Source organism: Schistocerca piceifrons, chromosome 3, assembly GCF_021461385.2.
Source record: "Schistocerca piceifrons isolate TAMUIC-IGC-003096 chromosome 3, iqSchPice1.1, whole genome shotgun sequence".
Classification (NCBI taxonomy): domain Eukaryota; kingdom Metazoa; phylum Arthropoda; class Insecta; order Orthoptera; family Acrididae; genus Schistocerca; species Schistocerca piceifrons.
Window position 1 is genome coordinate 539,181,099 of NC_060140.1, and position 20,408 is coordinate 539,201,506.

The 20,408-nt window shown below is 44.1% G+C and overlaps 1 protein-coding gene across 1 annotated transcript in view; it reads right to left on the bottom strand.

Moving 5' to 3' along the window:
* The window catches only part of LOC124789937 (putative lysozyme-like protein), a 252,635-nt gene that overhangs the window by 202,497 nt on the left and 29,730 nt on the right, over nucleotides 1-20,408 (bottom strand). Inside the window, exons 3-4 of the mRNA XM_047257465.1 lie at nucleotides 16,628-16,915; nucleotides 9,006-9,302 (exon numbers count right to left, since the gene is read on the bottom strand). Of these exons, the coding sequence (XP_047113421.1) occupies nucleotides 9,006-9,302; nucleotides 16,628-16,882 (552 nt within the window). The 5' untranslated portion in view covers nucleotides 16,883-16,915. The remainder of the gene's footprint in view (nucleotides 1-9,005; nucleotides 9,303-16,627; nucleotides 16,916-20,408) is intronic.

The window sequence follows — 20,408 nt, forward strand, 5'->3', positions numbered from 1 at the left end:
GCCATATCACACTATTCAAGCACTCGTTGGGGTTCTGCGTTTTTCCGTGAAGACATTTCATCAGAAGACTTCTGTCAGCCAGATCTCTGAAAATGGGCTTTATTTCTGCCATGATGGCTGATGGTAGACTGTGGTGGTGAATGTATTTCTCTCCTGTTGTTAGTCCCCTATTGTATTTACACCAGCTGTTTTCACCTTTGGGGCACAAACCATGTTGTGGATGCTCATCCGTGGATGCGGTGTGGAAATATAAAGCCCATATAGGTCTCCTCATTTCTTCAAGATTGCCTGTATTTTGCCTGATTGCAAGGCCATAGCAGTTCTGAATGTGGTCTATTATGGAATCAGTCAATCTTCCTCTGCCATCCAAGGTTTTCCCATCATCTAGTTTTTTCCCTTTCATAACTGATTTTAACCTTCTCAGCCTGGCACCCATTCTCTTCTGCACATGTCCTATACATTCAAGTTTGCTTATATTTACACTGTTCCCATATGGTTTGCTTTCCAAAACTTCTTTGAATGCTTTAGAGTCACCATCTCCCAGATATTTGACATAGCGAACATTATACCACTGTGAAGAGCGATGAAAAATTTTCTTCACCCCAGCAACCTCCATGCCACCACTACTACCATAATAATTAGCAATACAGTCATCACTGTGTTCATTTTTCAGCCTGCCTGTGCACCTACAGTATTTAGACATTATTGCAACATCAATAACCTTGCCAGTATCAACACTAGTTGCTGTTACAACACCATTGTTGGAGGTGTGGCCCCTTTTCTGCCACGTGCCATCAAACGCCACTGTGAGGTCACGACTGCCGTCATTTTCTTCCACTGCTTCTTCCACAGCAACCTGCATTGACTTCTGTGCTACATCTTCAACTGCAGATCCTAGTACATAATTGTAAGCTTCAAACTTTGAAGGTGCACTTGGAAGATTTAGAACACCACATAGCATATCACCAGCTGCTTTGCCCTTACCAATTGCTCGCAATCCATAAACTAACCTAATATTTACACTATAAAGTTCAGTTTTCTTGTATCCATTATTTACAGTTACTGAAACCGAACTTGGAAACTTACAGCTGTATTTACAAACACTGCATATTAAATTAAACTGGGCAGCCAGGCCAACATGGGATTCTACTTTCAGAGAAACGTTTCCATGACATTTTTTGCAGCACAAACTGTTTTCAAGAGCTTCACACAATATATTCGTATCAATGAGTTCAAAAACTTCATTCCCTCTATCAAGTAAATTATATTTCTCTTCCAAATCTCTTAGTTTTTTATGAGAAGCACTGTTTTCATTTGGTGTAAGTTCGTTCGACAAATCAGTAATAAGTGGATTCACATTTTCCAACAGTGATGATGATGAACTGCTTTGCTTTGCTAATGAATCATTATTTCTTTTCTTTTGCCAGTTCACACGCTTTTTAAATACTTTTGCTTTAGCTCTAGGCATTTTCACTGCGAAAAATGAAGCACTAAATACGAAATAACTCAACAACAACTACTTTCTTATATCACACTGTTTACAAAACAGTCCCGCCACAAAGTCAAAGAGTAACTTGAGGAAACCAGAGAGAAACATTTTCGGGCAACTAGTGTATAAATAGTCGCTGGAAACCGGGATATTTGAATTCATGTCACTTTAAAGGTACTGCCAAAAAGTTCATGGTCAGCCACGAGAGACGTGTATAACTAAAGCGCAATACCCGATTTCACAAATATATAAAAATAAAATAGTTATAATTGTAGTAGAGCTATGTATGATACGTCATTTTAAAGAGGAAACATGGCAGAATATAATACGCCAATAAAAAAAAATTCGATTTTTTAACCCAAAATCCGATTCCGTATCCCCTTAAGGCGACTACATGTGGGCTGCCTTGAAGACAAATATGGTCATGTTAAAATGTGACAGTTGATTTCTGAAGTATTGAAACAGGAAGTAAAATTCATTTGACATTTTGCAGCTGTGCCTGAATATCTCAAACAAAGAAATTTACTCCTTCTAATAGATGTGAATGAAAACACTCAAACGACGACCACTTTAAAAAACCTTCGCAATATCAACCGATGGTCAGGGAAAATGTTACAGTGTGAGCACCTTGATCGAAAGCTACCAAAGAGCACTCCAGGATTTCCATTCTGTAGGGTACTCTGATTAAAATCTAATCGTCATGGGAGCTTATTTTCAATGTTTTCAATACAGAAAAAAGTCATTCATAGATATGGAGAACGCTGTGAATACACGATTGTGGTTGGGTGTGTGAACGTTACTGAAAATTTTCAGGTAGAAATCGCAAAACAGCACGCCCAGAAGATATGCACGTGTAGCTCATCGCATCTTACGGCTTTTGAGAAAGGTCTACCCATTAGCGTGAGGGAGATGAGGGAATCAGACAGTTGGCTATTGTGTCGCGACTGCAGAGTGAGCTATAAGGAGGAGGAATGCAGGGTAAAAGTGTTCCGAAATGGTTCAAATGTCTCTGATCACTATGGGACTTAACATATGAGGTCATCAGTCCCCTAGAAAGAACTACTTAATCCTAACTAACCTAAGGACATCAGACACATCCATGCCCGAGGCAGGATTCCAACCTGCGACCGTAGTAGTCGCGCAGTTCCAGACTGAAGCGCCTAGAACTGTTCTGCCACAGCGGCCGGCGATAAAAGTGTACCAAGAGTTCTAGGCAAGTACCATTCCAGAAGAACTACACCGCTAGGGGATTATAGAATTGTTCAATTGGTTATGAAGAATAGATGGATGACAACAGATGAAATACAGGTAGAGATCACAGACGGTATGTCATCACGAAACGTAAGGAACAGATTACTGGAAAGTGGGTTGAGATCTAGAGATCTAGAGTCGTTTACCGTTGACACCATAGTTCAGGCAACAGGGAGTTACATTGTGTAGAGCCAGAGGGAACTGGGGTATTTAGTCGCATTATGTGGTGTTCGACAATGGGTATCGTTTTTGCTTGGGGTAGTCAGATCGACGCCAACTTATCCGTAGAGGACTTGGTGAAAGGTCACATCGAGCAGCGAATCTCGAGAACTATACTTTTCTACTTCTTGGAATTATGTTGTGGAAAGCTATTCGGTACGACAATAGAACGGATGTGTTAATTGTAGAAGGTAGGCTGAATGTGGGGAGAATGGTAAGCACTGCTATCGTGCCCTTCATGACATGGGTACCAAATGCCATATTCCAGTAAGACTACGCAAAACACTGCAGTACACACCAAAAACGCCTTGAGGACTGTATAGATCACTGACTGTCGTACCCGAGTTTCTGAATTGTCACCTGTAAGAGGATAACTGGGATGCGTTGGAAAGACGCACGCTTTCGCACCTGCTTCCAGCCAGCAATGTTCAAGAAAAAATACAGTGCTTTAGGTATGGTAAGAAATTCATGTAGACGATATCTGGGGGCTCTTTGCTTCCATGCCACAACAAATAGACGAGTGCGTTGATGTGTGGGGGGAGTACGCCTCATACTGACGTCAGTAAAGTCGTCGGCACACGGACAGTGCTTTCGAACGTCAACGCTAAACACGCCGAGTTCAGTGTGTTGCTGAACGCTCATAAATGATGCGACTTGCGCATACAGCACGTGTCCCTCATCGTGGTATAAGCTACCGCAGCGCGCTGCAGTTTTCGGCTTTATTTCGCTCGCAGACCATACTGTTTATGGAGTGGGCGGACGTAGCGTTCCTACGTTAGCTGTACCAAAATGCACATTTACTCCTTTGCCCATAAAAGATAACAATTATTTCATCATTCCCATTTTTAGTAAAACCCTAGGGCCATTCGTACGTGATCACTGTCCCTATTGTCCCGGCGGAGGTTCGAGTCCTCCCTCGGGCATGGGCGTGTTCGTTTGTCCTTAGGATACTTTAGGTTAAGTAGTGTGTAAGCTTATGGACTGATGACCTTAGCAGTTAAGTCCCATACGATTGCACACACATTTGAACATTTTTGAACTGTCCCTATTCAGTAGCAGAATATTTACAACGCGTGAGACACAAGACTTGAAACAAGAAAGTGTAAAATATCTTACTGCAAGTAGTACAAGCTGTCTTGTAGATAAAGCCAGTCGCACAAACTCACTCCTCAGAAAGAGTGAACTTATATTTACGTAGTATCGAATGTTATAGAACATACTTCTATTATTAATAAGAAAGTATCAGAACCTAATAAAAATCCGAAGGTCGGTAAAAAAATATTTGGATCCTGTGAGACGCGAAGCAACAACGTATCACCCCTAACCTTACGATTCGACGTCATTACGCTGTAAAGCCCATGAACGACGTACGGCCATACTTTGCGTGTTAACATCTCGTGGAAGCTTTAATCGCAGATATGTCATTAAATGACATTAACACTCATCAAAAGAAGTTTTGAATCACCTTGGTTCCGAGACTTCCAGAACCAGTAAAGAAAACTGGAATAGAGATCAACATAAACATTACTTCTGGCCTTTTTATTGCTCATGAAAACCACACTTTGTATGTTGTACCACCATACAGCGAGACCTTCAGAGGTGGTGGTCCAGACTGCTGTACACACCGGTGCCTCTAATACCCAGTACCACGTCCTCTTGCCTGTATTCATCGAGGCACAGTTGGTGCAGATTATGCCACTCCTCAATGGCGACTCGGCGTAGATCCTTCAGAGTGGTTGGTGGGTTACTTCGTCCATCAACAGCCCTTCTCAGTATATTCCAGGCATGCTCGATGTGGTTTATGTCTGGAGAACATGCTGGCCACTCTAGTCGAGCGATGTCGTTATCCTGAAGGAAGTCGTTCACAAGATGTGCACGATAGGAGCACGAATTGTCGTCCATGAAGACGAATGCCTCGCCAATATGCTGCCTATATGGTTGCACTGTCGGTCGGAGGATGCCATTCACGTATCGTGCAGCCGTTATGGCGCCTTCCATGACCACCAGCGGCGTACGTCATGCCCACATAATGCCATCCAAAACATCAGCGAACTTCCACCTTGCTGCACTTGCTGGACAATGTGTCTAAGGCGTTTAGCCTGACAGGGTTGCCTCCAAATACGTCTCCGACGATTGTCTGATTGAAGGCATATGCGACACTCATCGGTGAAGAGAACGTGATGCCAAACCTGAGCGGTCCATTCGGCGTATTGTTGGGCCCATCTGTATCACGCTGCATGGTGTCGTGGTTCCAAAGATGGACCTCGCCATGGGCGTTGGAAGTGAAGTTGCACATCATTCAACCTATTGCGTACAGTTTGAGTCGTTACACGAAGTCCTGTGGCTGCACGAAAAGCATTACACAACATGGTGGCGTTGCTGTCAGGGTTCCTCCTAGCCATAATCAGTAGACAGTAGCCCTTGGGCGGCCTGAGCGAGGCATGTCATCGACAGTTCCTGTCTGTCTGTATCACCTCCATGTCCGAACAACATCCGTAAGTAGGCTGTTTAGGTTTTTATATTGGTAACGCCACGTAGCGCACTGTATGAAAATCACTGGCTGTGCTGTGTGCAGTCTGTGGCTGGGTGCATTGTTGTAATATTCGCTATTGTAGTGTTGGGCTGTTGGCTGTTAACAGCGCGTAGCGTTGTGCAGTTGGAGGTGAGCGGCCAACAGTGGTGGATGTGGGGAGGGAGATGGCGGAATTTTGAGAGCGGACGATCTGGACGTGTGTCCATCAGAAAGAGTAAATTTGTAATATTCGATATCATGGACTGATATATATATTATCACTTTTGAACACTATTAAGGTAAATACATTGTTTGTTCTCTATCAAAATCTTTCATTTGCTAACTATGCCTATCAGTAGTTAGTGCCTTCAGTAGTTTGAATCTTTTATTTAGCTGGCAGTAGTGGCGCTCGCTGTATTGCAGTAGTTCGAGTAATGAAGATTTTTGTGAGGTAAGTGATTTGTGAAACGTATAGGTTAATGTTAGTCAGGGCCATTCTTTTGTAGGGATTTTTGAAAGTCAGATTGCGTTGCGCTAAAAATATTGTGTGTCAGTTTAGTGTTGATCAGAATAACTAAAGAGAGTAATGTCTGAGTACGTTCAGTTTTGCTCAGCTGTTTGAAAATCAAATAATGTAAGAGGTTTATCAGCACAGTAATTCATTAATTTTTCTAAGGGGACGTTTCATATCGCTTTGGTTCACTCCGAGACGTCTGAACACTTCACTTGTTGAGAGCCCTTCCTGGCACAAAGTAACAATGCGGACGCGATCGAACCGCGGTATTGACCGTCTAGGCGTGGTTGAACTACAGACAACACGAGCCGTGTACCTCCTTCCTGGTGAAATGAATGGAACTGATCGGCTGTCGGGCCCCCTCCGTCTAATAGGCGCTGCTCATGCATGGCTGTTTACATCTTTGGATGATTTTAGTGACATCTCTGAACAGTCCAAGGGGCTGTGTCTGTGATACAGTATCCACAGTCAGCGTCTATCTTCAGGAGTTCTGGGAACAGGGGTGATGCAAAACTTTTTTTGATGTGTGTATAATAAACTGTACAAAGAACAATGCGTTTATCATAGATCATCAATGTGCTATTGCCTTGAAACGGTATACTTCCATAATACGCAGGTTACAATAATTCTTTAACCACGAATATCATGTTGCCTGTCTTTTGATTGCATCAAATCGTACAATTAACGACGCTTTTTCGAGAAATCCTCAATTTTCTGGTGTTTACATATATTCATATAGGCTTCACCTGAAAGCCAATATTACGTCGCGCGAGTCCGAAGTGAAAAGAGGTGGTGTCATGCCACCCTTTTGGCATTTTTCCATGTCATTGTTCAACGTTTAAACCAGTGATCACTATATTATCTGGATGCCGAACTCCAGCTATAGATGCTGAAATTTCATTTATTATCGAACTATAATGTGGTTGCTACGAATTGTCACTAGTACATAAAGAAATATACTTTCCGTTTCCGCTCTAACATCGGCCTGTTCCATCGCATATTAACATAAAGTTCAAAACAAGAAACAAGTAAACAATTCTTCGTCACGTACAGACTGATAGAAATTTGACTTCCAAAATAAGATACCACGGGCTGTGCAAAGCACATGAATCTGCAGGCACGATGAACTTATTTGCTCAGAGACCTGAGTTATACACTACTGGCAATTAAAATTGCAACACTATTAAGATGACGGGCTACAGACGCGAAATTTTACCGACAGGAAGAAGATGATATGATATGCAAATAATTAGCTTTTCAGAGCATTCACACTAGGTTGGCGCCGGTGGCGACACCTACAACGTGCTGACGTGAGGAATGTTTCCAACCGATTTGTCATACACAAACAGCAGTTGACCGGCGTTTCCTGGTGAAACGTTGTTGCGATGCCTCGTGTAAGGAGGAGAAATGCGTACCATCACGTTTCCGACTTTGATAAAGGTCGAATTGTAACCTATCGCGATTTCCGTCTATCGTATCGCGGCTTTGCTGCTCGCGTTGGTCGACATCCAATGACTGTTAGCAGAATATGGAATCGGTGGGTTCAGGAGGGTAACACGGAACGCCGTGCTGGATCCCAGCGGCCTCGTATCACTAGCAGTCGAGATGACAGGCATCTTATCCGCATGGCTGTAACGGATCGTGCAGCCACATCTCGATTCCTGAGTCAACAGATGGGGACGTTTTCAAGACAACATCCATCTGCACGAACAGTTCGACGATGTTTGCAGCAGCATGGACTATCAGTTCGGAGAACATGGCTGCGGTTACCCTTGACGCTGCATAACAGACAGAAGCGCCTGCGATGGTGTACTCAACGACGAACCTGGTTGCACGAATGGCAAAACGTCTTTTTTTCGGATGAATCAAGGTTCTGTTTACAGCATCATGATAGTCGCATCTGTGTTTGGCGACATCGCGGTGAACGCACATTGGAAGAGTGTATTCGTCATCGCCACACAGGCGTATCACCCGGCGTGATGGTATGTGGTGCCATTGGTTACACGTATCGGTCACCTCTTGTTCGCATTGACGGCACTTTGAACAGTGGACGTTACGTTTCAGATGTGTTACGACCCGTGGCTCTACCCTTCATTCGATCCCTGCGAAACCCTACATTTCAGCAGGATAATGCACGACCGCATGTTGCAGGTCCTGTACGGGCCATTCTGGATACAGAAAATGTTCGACTGCTGTCCTGGCCAGCACATTCTCCAGATCTCTCACCAACTGAAAACGTCTGGTCAATGGTGGCCGAGCAACTGGCTCGTCACAATACGCCAGTCACTACTCTTGATGAACTGTGGTATCGTGTTGAAGCTGCATGGGCAGCTGTACCTGTACACGCGATCCAAGCTCTGTTTGACTCAATGCCCAGGCGTATCAAGGCCGTTATTACGGCCGGAGGTGGTTGTTCTCGGTACTGATTTCTGAGGATCTATGCACCCAAACTGCGTGAAAATGTAAGCACATGTCAGTTCTAGTGTAATATATTTGTCCAATGAATACCCGTTTATCATCTGCATTTCTTCTTGGTGTAGTAATTTTAAAGGCGAGTAGTGTACATTCAGGTAATGTAGATATCACTGCCCTTCAAAAGCCAGTTCACAATATCTGACATGCTAGATATTGATCGTTCGGAAAGAACTCCTAACGTGCTTCTTCCACACTATGTTCTCAGAAACTTGGAAAGCTTAATTTTGACGTTCGATTGGACAGACTGTGTGGCCACGGCATAAGGGAGTTGCGAATGAAGTGAATGTTTGGTCATTATCGCAATACTGGATCTGTCATGTGACGAGCATTTCCACAAAGTTTAAGAAACATCGGACTGGTTTTCCGCGATGTAAGATTTTCCATGTCCGTCAGTGTATTCCAAGATAACGGAAGTAAACTTGTTGACGCCAACGCCATATCGGTGCCAGGCCGACAGACTTTCGTTCTGCGCTGCGAAAGCGAGTGTACAGTCGTTAAGAGTAGGCGAGAAGGACGGAAGGAGCACTCACTTTGCGCCTACCGACCTGCTGGAAGCGCGTCTTGCGGTGCTTGGGCAGCGGCGCGTCGTTGAGCGACCCCCGGGAGCCGCGCTCGCGCTCGGGCGCGCCGAAGCCCTTGAAGGCCTCGTCGAGCGGCGAGGCGCCCAGGCTGCGCAGCGCCTTGTCGCTGGAGGCGCTCTTCTTGACGGGCAGCGCCGACGGCGCCAGCGGCGGCTGCAGCGCGGCGGGCGGGCTGCCGTCCACCGGGCTGCCCTCCAGCGGGTTCACGTACAGGTTGCTGTCCAGCACCATCTCCCAGCAGCCGTCCGCCGTCAGGTCGCCCTGCCGGACGCGCACACAGCGGCTCACAGTGCGGCCGGTCATGCCACGGCCATTTGCATCAGGCGACAGAAATACAGTGCTATTCACAAATACGTCCAGGGCTGCAGAAGACGACTAAGATAAAACTACGATACGTACAGAAAAGTGACATATCAGTGGATAGAGCATGTCTCGAAGTTCCGATTCGTGATACTCCACGTGGCGTAGTTGCAGAGCGCGCCCCTTGGGGCCAGGCGTGTCAGAATATATAAGCAAATCATCTCCTCAGAGATGAGAAAAGTTACGGGATACCTCCCAATATCGTGTCGGTCCACCTTTTACCCAGCGTAGTGCAGCAACGCGACTGGCACGGACCCAACAAGTCTTTTGGAAGTCCCCTACAGAATTACTGAGCAATGCTGCCTCTATAGCCGTCCATAATTGTATAAATGTTGCCAGTTCAGGATTTTGTGCACGAGCTGACCTTTCGAGTATGTTCCATAAATGTTCTATGGGCCAGATTATTCGCTCAAATTGTCAGGAATGTGGTTCAAAGCAATCTGAACAATTATGGACCGGTGAGACGACAACTTTGTTTGGGAACACGAAGTCCATGAAAGGCTGCAAATGGGCACCAAGAAGCCAGACATCACCATTTCCAGTCAACTATCGGTTGAGATGGATCAGAGGACCCATTCCATTCGATGTAAACGCAGCCCACACCATTATGCAGCCACCACGAGCTTGCACAGTGCCTTGCTGACAATTTGGGTCCATGGCTTCACAGGGTCTGCACCAAACTCGAACCCTACCATCAGCTGTTACCAACACAAATCGGAACTCATCTGAGCAGGCCACAGTTTTCCGATTGTCTAGGGTTCAACTAATATGGTCACGATCCAGGAGACGCGCTACAGTTGATGACGTGCCGTTAGCAAAGACACTCGCATCGGTCGTCTGCTTCCGTGGCCCGTTAACACACTGTTTCTAATGATACGTTCGTCGTACGTCTCACATTCATTTCTCCGGTTATTTCACGCAGAGTCGCTTGTCTGCAAGCAATGAACACTTTGCTAACGCCGTTGCTCTCGGTCGTTAAGTGAAGGCCGTCGTCCACCGTGTTGTACTTGGTGAGAGGTAATGCTTGAAATTCAGTATTCTTGGTACATTGTTGACCCCACGGATCTCAGAGTATTGAGTTCCCTGACGATATCCGAAATGGAATGTTAGATGCATCTAGCTCCAACTAAGATTCCGCGTTCAGCCATAATCATGTCGAAAACCTTTTACCGTGAATCGTCAGTGTACAGACAACAGCTCCACCAAATGTACTGCCTTTTATATCTTCCGTATACGATATCATTGCCATCTGTATATGTAAATATCGCTGTCGCATCACTTCTGCCACCTCAGTATATATCGTTGGATCAAATTAGTTCGTGCCCAGAGACAGGCAATACAGCGAAGAGATTTCAAAAGCGGGCCGTTGTCATAGCAACTTCAATGAATTGCGCACATATGCTCTTCTGTCCGTACTGATGGTTGCCAAATAACAAACACTGCCCATATTGAGCACATCTAATGTGATTTAAGACTTGGAGACGTGACATCCACTGACTTGCATCTATTTTCTGTCGCGCGGGACTAGCCGAGCGGTCTAAGGGCGCTGCAGTCATCGACTGTGCGGCTGGTTCCGGCGGAGGTTCGAGTCCTCCCTCGGGCATGGGTGTGTGTGTTTGTCCTTAGGATAATTTAGGTTAAGTAGTGTGTAAGCTTAGAGACTGATGACCTTAGCAGTTAAGTCCCATAAGATTTCACACACATTTGAACATTTTTTTGCATCTATTTTCTGTGTGTCTTGCAGTTTATGAGCAGTCGTCTTCTGAAACCCCAGGGTTGCCAACGAACAAATCTGTACTCCTGCTTGCAAGTGACACAAACATTGTTGTCAAACTGAACATTGAAGCATAAACAGAGAAAATAGTAAAAGATGCAATTATGAAAGTTAATAACTTGCTTTGCAAAAGTGGGAAAGCTTAAGACTACTTAAGAAAAACAGCGCATATAAAAAAGAAACAATAAACAGGATAGAAAGATTCAGGTTCTTAGGTGTGCGTAATGATGAAAAATTAAACTGTAAAAACCATATAGTAGACCTACTCAAACACTTAGGTTCGGTTGCTTTCGTTACAAGAACAATTACTTACTTTGGGGATACAGAAGTAAGTTACCACTTTAGCATAATTTCATTCACTGATGCCTTATGGGACGATATTCTGGGCCGGCCGCTGAGGCCGTGCGGTACTAGGCGCTTCAGTCTGGAACCGCGTGACCACTACAGTCGCAGGTTCGAATCCTGCCTCGGGAATGGACGTGCGTGATGTCCTTAGGTTAGTTAGGTGTAAGTAGTTCTAAGTCTAGGGGACTGATGACCTCAGATGTTAAGTCCCATAGTGCTTAGAGCCATTTGAACCATTTTTTGATATTCTGGGGCAACTGCTCACTCAACTAAGAAAGCAGGTAATTAGAATTATATGTGGGGTGTCCACAAGCGTACATCTTACAGGGATCTCTTTAAGTGACTGGTAATATTTGGCACATCGTCACAGTGCATTTACTGACCTATGTAATTTATTATCAGCATTCCTTCTGAATTTGACAGTAACAGAGACATTAAAAAGTGCAACACTAGAAGGAAAAAATAATCCGCAGAACCGTTTGATGAATGTCACTTTGGCACATGAGGGGTGAAATAAGCATCTATAAAACTCTTTGACAATCTACCCTTGGAAATAAAAGTCTCACAACTGAAGTGTATTAAAATGTACATTACAGTTTCTCCTTACAAATCGTCCTTTAGCACAGAGAATTTCTTGAATAGAAGAAATTAATTGTACAAAAATGACTAAATTGTAGCCATATAAACATTATAATTTTTTAAATATGTGTTCTATGTTTGTTCTGCTCCTACGAACCATATCATGACGTTTAGCTTGAATATGATTCCTGAAGCACGTAACGAACTAACTTCCGCTTTCAGTCATAACGATTTAATTATTACTCCAAAAAAATAAAAGTATGAAATTAATTTTTTCTTTCTTTGCATGTACGTGTCTTCAGTCTCGCTAAACATCAGAATCCGGGGCCACAGATCAGCATCATGCCACCAGTGGCCGCTGTATCAGTGTGTTGCGCCATTTTGTTTTGGATACTGTAGCGGTGTTGTCGCGCTCGGACTTCCGTGTGTACCAGGTACGTAGACATCTACGTCTAAACAAGTAAAAGTTTAACTGCGTAACTTTATTTTTTCATCACGATAGTTAAATCTCTGTGACTACCCCTCGCAACTAATGGACACTGCACGATTTTTGTTGGTTTAGCTTCTTGTACACAGTTCCAAGTAATTCTGTAACGTCTTTAATGGAATGAGGCTATTGCTCTTTGACAATGTGACTGAATTTGTAAAATAACTGAGATGGCACATTTACCTCTGTCTGGTCTCCGGTATAGAAATGATACTCGTCTTCTTGCAGTCCGCAGAAATTCATCTAGAAGGAGACAAGATCGAAACTTCCATTCTCAGAGACCAGTAACTGATTCGGGTAGTTTGAAGAAGTACTGTGCATTCATACGGATGATTCTGATTCTATCAAACAGCAGACTTAGCGTTGTCGTGAACAACGGAAAATACTGTGACTTGAGCAACCATTACATAACATAGGTTTGATTGGTTAACGAGATATTCCTTTTTCTTCACGCAGAGACAGTTTCGACGCTGTCCTGCAGTCAAGGGGGACACGAAGCTTCGCAGAACATTGCTGAAATAGTTTCCACCCTCTGTCTGTCGTTTCCTCGTATAGGCTATATTGAGTTACAGACAGGGACGGTTCCAATGTCCTGAGGCGCAGATTCCGCAGCCGTTTCCCAACAAAAAATAAACACTATTTGCCATCCGTCTACAATTCCCAAATGAACGTACTCCTCCCCTTGATGAACATTTCAGTCAGAGTTGCATTTTGCCACTTGTCTACAATAAGGAAATAAAAAACTATGAAGTTCCAAAGTAAAATATATGTCATCTCCAGGAGTTCGCGCATTTTCAAATTATATCGGGTAACACAGGGCAAAATGCCGTTGTAGAATTTAGGATTCTGCATACCAATTGGCGCAGTTCCACAACAACATGTCAAATTGCAGCGTAGAGAACCATCTTGTTCAGTCCTACGTCGCTAAGAGCCGGTCCCCCATCTAATTGGGTTACACTTTACTCAAATAACCAAAGAAATAAAATTTCAGAACACGTTTTGTTCAATTGCAATATGCTAGTCAATACTAAAAACATGTGGCATGAGTATAACACAGTAAATCATAACACAGTGAATCCACAAACGTAATAAGGCTTCAAGTTTTGTTATTAGATGGGATCAAAACTGATAATTTTTAATTAGTTTATCTTCTGCTTTTCTAGTTTGAGGAGTTTCAAGCAGCGACATTTTTGAATGATATTTTTATGATACCATATAGGAATCTGTCAATCAGCTGGTTACTTTAGTTTCTGGTTTTAGTGGCCAATCTAAACGTAACATCAGTTGTATAGGAATAAAAATACCTTAAGCGAATATTTTCTTTCAGGATTTAATCACAAGAAAATGTCATTTCAGATCGTTAAATCAAAAAGGTAGCATTCACATTAATAAACTACTGGCCATTAAAATTGCTACATCACGAAGATGACGTGCTACAGACGCGAAATTTAACCGACAGGAAGAAGATGCTGTGATATGCAAATGATTAGCTTTTCAGAGCATTCCCACTAGGTTGGCGCCGGTGGCGACGCCTATAACGTGCTGACATGAGGGAAGTTTCCAACCGATTTCTCATACACAAACAGCAGTTGACCGGCGTTGTCTGGTGAAACGTTGTTGTGATGCCTCGTGTAAGGAGGAGAAATGCGTACCATCACGTTTCCGACTTTGATAAAGGTCGGATTGTAGCCTATCGCGATTGCGGTTAATCGTATCTCGACATTCCTGTTTGCGTTGGTTGAGATCCAATGACTGTTAGCAGAATATGGAATCGGAAGGTTCAGGAGTAATACGGAACGCCGTGCTGGATCTCAATGGCCTCGTATCATTAGCAGTAGAGATGACAGGCGTCTTATCCGTATGGCTGTAACGGATCGTGCAGCCACGTCTCGATTCCTGAGTCAACAGATGGGGACGTTTTCAAGACAACAATCATCTGCACGAACAGTTCGACGACGTTTGCAGCAGCATGGACTAGCAGCTCGGAGATCATGGCTGCAGTTACCCTTGACGCTGCATGACAGACAGGAGCGCCTGCGATGGTGTACTCAATGACGAACCTGGTTTTTTTCGGATGAATCCAGGTTTTCTTTACAGCATTATGATGGTCGCATCCGTGTTTGGCGACATCGCGGTGAACGCACATTGGAAACGTGTATTCGTCATCGCCATACTGGCGTATCACCCGGCTTGATGGTAAGGGGTGCCACTGGTTACACGTCTCGGTCACCTCTTGTTCGCACTGACGGCACTTTGAACAGTGGACGTTACATTTGAGATGTGTTACGACCCGTGACTGTACCCTAAATTCGATGCCTGCGAAACCCTACATTTCAGCAGGATAATGCACGACCGCATGTGGCAGGTCCTGTACCGGCCTTTCTGGATACAGAAAATGTTCGACTACTGCCCTGGCCAGCACATTCTCCAGATCTCTCACCAATTGAAAACGTCTGGACAATGGTGGCCGAGCAACTGGCTCGTCACAATACGCCAGTCACTACTCTTGATGGACGGTGGTATCGTGTTAAAGCTGCATGGGCAGCTGTAATTGTACACGCCATCTAAGCTCTGTTTGAATCAATGCCCAGGAGTATCAAGGCCGTTATTACGGCTAGAGGTGGTTTTTCCTGGTTGCTGATTTCTCAGGATCTATGCACCCAAATTGCTTGAAAATGTAATCATACGTCAGTTCTGGTATAATTAGTCCAGTGAATACCCGTTTATCATCTGCATTTCTTCTTGATGTAGCAATTTTAATGACCAGTAGTGTAGTATAAAAGACTGTGTATGATAATGAAATATACTTGCCTTTTAGATGTCAAAGTAATTTACTTCGAAAAAAATGCTTATTTATGGGAAATACACACACAGGACTCGCATTTAGGACGACGACTGTGCAAACACGCGTCCGGCCATCGTGAATTAGGTTCTCCGTGATTTCGCTAAATCGCTTCAGGAAAATGCCGCGATGGTTCCTTTGAAAGGAACGGTTGACTCCCTTCCCGATCCTTCACTAACGCGATGGGGCCGATGACCTCACTGTTTGGCCCTCTCCCCCAAATCAACCAACCAGTAATACAGACACATAACGTGTCACAAAAGGAATCAAAATTAATGGTAAAGAGTTACACTGTATTAGATTTGCTGATGAATTCAGAAAATGATATGAACTATTTACTGAAAAAGTGTCTGATGCCTTATACAGTCACAGACTGAAAATAAACACCAAACAAAAGTAAAATAATGGTTACAAACGAAACGAACAGACGAGAAAGGGCAAACATTAAGACAACCCAAAAGTACTATTGGACGTAAATGAGATTTGATAATTGGGAACACCAATAAGAGATGACAACAGAAGTATAATATTTATTAACAAACAACCACCTTAATATAGAAAGAAGGAAGAAATTCATCAAGACCATTATTTAGAGTATTTTAAGGCATGCTTGAGAAGGTTGGCCTGTGGAGAAACAAGAAAAATATTAGAAGCAACAGAAATGTGTATATAGAAAAGGAACGAAAACACTTCTTATACTGAAAGTAAGTTCAGTAAACAAAATAAACAAGAGATTACAGAGAAGGACATGATTAACTTGATACAGAGAAGAAAAATTAAATTAATTGATGACGTAATTCGACATAACTGCTTCATAAAAACAGATCAGAAGGAAAAAATCTGAGGAAAACAAGAGGCAGCGCAGGAACATCCATATTAGAAAATATAATCAGTGGCATGAACTGTAACAAATACACCCAATAGTACAGATGACGAGGGTCAGAGAAGGATGGCGATATCAAGGTGTTGCTTTTAGTGTCATACGATGATCTGATGATGAATTACCGATCATTTCCGATACAATAAATTTATGAACATCGTGACAAATTTTATTCTTGGAGCCTGCTCGTTCTCAGAGTGACCTTGTGAGTTACGACAAGGAATGACAATTTCAGAAACTTTCCGTATCTCGAATAAATTTTCGTGGGTGCCAATGGAGAAGGGGCGCCTCGCCTCGTGCCACGTGTTGCGCTACATACCTGAGAGTGCGAGGGGTGAGTGTTGCAGCTGGCGTACGTGTCGGAGCTGTCGACGCTGCCCATGTCGTAGCTGCTGGAGGCGACGCCGCGCAGCAGCACCCCGTCCACCAGACCGCGGCCGCCATTGTTGTTGCTGATGTTGTTATTGTTGTTGCTGTTAGTCGCAGCAGCCGCCGCCGCCGCTGCCGCGTTGCTGCGTATCGTTTTCATCTCGAGGCACACGGGGTTGCGGAAGTCGCTCGTGGGCAGCGGCATCAGGCTCTCGGCGTCAATGAACTCCTTGTAGTCCTGCGAGCAGGCAGCGGCGCGCGCACCGGCCGCTAGTGAACGCCTGGCGGGAGCTCGCCGCGTCTGTCGCCAGACTGCCGAGCCCCTCTGTACCGGGACGAGTCTCAGTCTCTCACTCTCTAGGACACCACTTGTGGACTGCGAGTGTCAAACTTTCGGGCACTGGCAAACGTGAAAATGATGCGCCACTGCGCCTAAGCGCGCAAATAGTGACTGCACATACCTGCTAGCGCAATGCTTTGACACTCAGGCGCAAACGTGGGATAGCTTCACAGATCAGGCCACTACAATCTGCATTGAAGTAGTAAGAAAGTGAAATTTCTATTCCGGTTGCCATGGTCCACTCCCTATCTCCTCTTTCCTATTTAAAGTGAAAATATTCAGAGACAGCCGGTCGTCCTTCCGAATTTACTCAGACCACTGTTTAATCTCGAACAGAGAAGTATCTTATACTTCAGAAAAGCCCTAGAACGCTCTAGAGTGGTCATAATCAGACAACACTGTGTAAGGCAGAACAATTTTTGTTCTTTATATTCCTCAGCATTGACAAACTTTAGAAATGATGGCATATATCATCGTAAGTTGTTGTTAGAAGTATTTCAATGTAACTCTTGCTGTTAGTACAACTGTCTGTTCAAACATGCTGTGAAACACCCAACGGGACCGACTGACTTCCGTGTCTTCCTCACCAGATAGGTGTCACTGAGTGTGGAGATGGGAGGGAGGGGGGGGGGGGGGTGGGAGGGCGTGTGGTCGCCACACCGCTCTCCCGGCTGGTGTCAGTTTTCGTGACCGGAGCCGGTACTTCTTAATGAAGTAGCTACTCAGTGTTAGAAGGGCTGAGTGCACCCCGCTTGCCAACAGCACTCGGCAGACCGTGCGGTCGCCAATGTAAATGCTATTCAAGCCCGAGAACGCTTAACTTCGACGATCTGGAACCGGTGTTACCACTGCGGCAAGGCCGTTGGCTGGAGTATGTAAAATATAAAAAGAAAAGTAAAATCACTAAACAAAAAACACTAAATTGTTGTTTACTTCTCATTCCGATTAGTTCTACGTTCTTTGAACTATCAAACCTGTAAATTTATTTAAAAATTCATTAGACATTGTAAAAGGAATCGTTAATCATACTTCCTAATTTGTTACTTTGTCGAAAATCTTAATTCTGAATGAGGCATTATTGATTTCCTTTACACACAGGGAAGCAATATGAACAAACAGCCATATTAGTTTCCTGTAGTAATACGAATTAAAAAAAAAATCACTGCACATGATCCACGTATAAACGAACCGTAATTTAATTTTTCCACGTATTTCCGAATCTTTCATTTTAGGTGTGACACAGTCACATAAGAGGCATGCGATCATTTTATAGATATGGATGTTTTTATGTACTGATGTTATTGTCGCCGGATGTTCAGCAACTCAAGTTCACTAACGCGTGTCGAGTAAACGCGTCTTCAGAATATTGAAGGAGGTGGGGAGCTTGACAACACGATATGGGGTCATGTAGAGGTATCAAGATCAGAGCGCAGCTCCAGTAAGAGAGCTGAGCAATCACTGATGTTCCTGCCGTAGCCTGTAGTTTAGTGGACCATGGCACATCGACGCAGCCGTTTCGGCTAGTCATTAACTGTCGCTACACGTGAACACGAAGCCTCTTAGAAGGAGAATCGTCATGTTGTGAGAATTCGTCACCTGGGACTTGTAGCAATTTAAATTTGCTAATAACGTTCAAATAGTAGTTTCTAATTCTTAAGGATGTAAAATTTCTGCCAGATATCCTGTGCACTGAAACTCGTCCTTACGTACATGAGCCGGCGTCGGCAGTCTGGCGTCGCAAGATGATCGGTTACGGCCAACAGACTGCGATTCTGCTATTTGGCCAGAAGATGCTTCACTGAACAGCGAATCAACACATCCGAATATTATACGCATAGCAATTTCAAAAGTTTGGTCTTTCACGGGGTCAACATTGATTTAAGTGGAAGCATAACACATATTTTACTAATCTCAGTCTGTTGACCAAATAGAGCGAGAGTTATATCACGAGGTAACCCCTTCCGTAGCTTGTTCCTCAGATCAAAGTATGAATAGTTCTGGACACTTTCTTGGTACCATATCATGTTCTTGAAAAGTTAAGACAAAGGAGCTGCCGTAAGTTAATCTGTCATTTCATCTTTCTTGGGCAGCGGGAATTATGGTGAAGGACTCCGAACACAGAATGCCTGAGGGCTACCTTCATTATAATGCTTCTTACAGTATACACTACGTTCACAAATAAGTAATGTATCTCCGGTAGCCAGCAGTACTGACAGGGAAAAAAATACACCGTAGAGCGAGCTAGACTTACTCCGAACGCCGTTTACGCCGTGGCTGCGGCGGTCGTTGGGTTCGCGAGACATCTGTGAGATCGGCGAAGGGACACCAATGGCTTTTTAAGCGCGGTATTCATGACAGAAAGTCAGTTCTCAGCAGGTTATATCGAGTACGGTTCCGCCACAAAGATTATTTGCTAAAGATAACCTTGCTAGTGCTTGCACTGCATCTGCCACGACGGCTTTGGGTGTCTACAGACTTTAAGTACGAGGTTAGGACTTCGGCGTCCTTAGGAAGGCAAGATTTGAACTTAGCGGAACAGGAGTGCGAGCTTTGCTGCGGACAGTGTATCTTTAGAGATACAGAACTTCCTGCGTATCGCGTGATATGAAAAGGAAAGTAACAATACTTCTAATTTATATGTGAAAATGATAAAGATTTTTGCTGATAAAATGCTCTAGGGCCTCCAGCCGCATTAAGCAGCTTAAAATCTACTTTTCGGCCGAGTACTCCTCGGCCATTGTTAAGTCGTAATTGGTTGCAGCTACCGTTCTTATATAACAGCGCTGTCTTCTATGACGTCATTTGCGCTCGCTCTTCAGCACCAAATAAGATAACGTTGTTACTGCACAACCGCCCAGTTTTATGCGCCCGCTACAGCCTTCCGATGTCACAAATTTTTGTCTCGATGGCTTCTTTCACGACGCTATCCCAGAAACTATTAGTCCGTGTACTACCAGATGTCCCGTTGAATACAAAATTAAGTCCGTTTTCTAGAGCATGCTTTGCTACAGTTGATTCCTTAGGGTACCGAAGCTGAAAACATCTCTCGTGTTCTACACAGCGTTGTTCGGTAGTATGCACTGTCTGTCCTACATAAAACTGTCTGCAGCCACACGGTATTTTATACTCTACTGGCGTTTTCAGGCCTACATCCTCTTTCACAGGCCTCATGACTTGAACGAATTCATACTAGAGCCCTGAAGACCGATTCGATTTTATGTTTCTTTAGGAACCGGCTAATCTCTCGTGTGACTTGGTCACTGAATGACAACAACGCAAGTTTTTTCTTGTCCTCCTCGAGGTCCTCGTTCTTACGTATTTTCGGAGAGATGGGTTGCGGAATCTGGTGATTGTCGTAGCAATTTTGCTCGAATACGGCACTTTCCGTCAG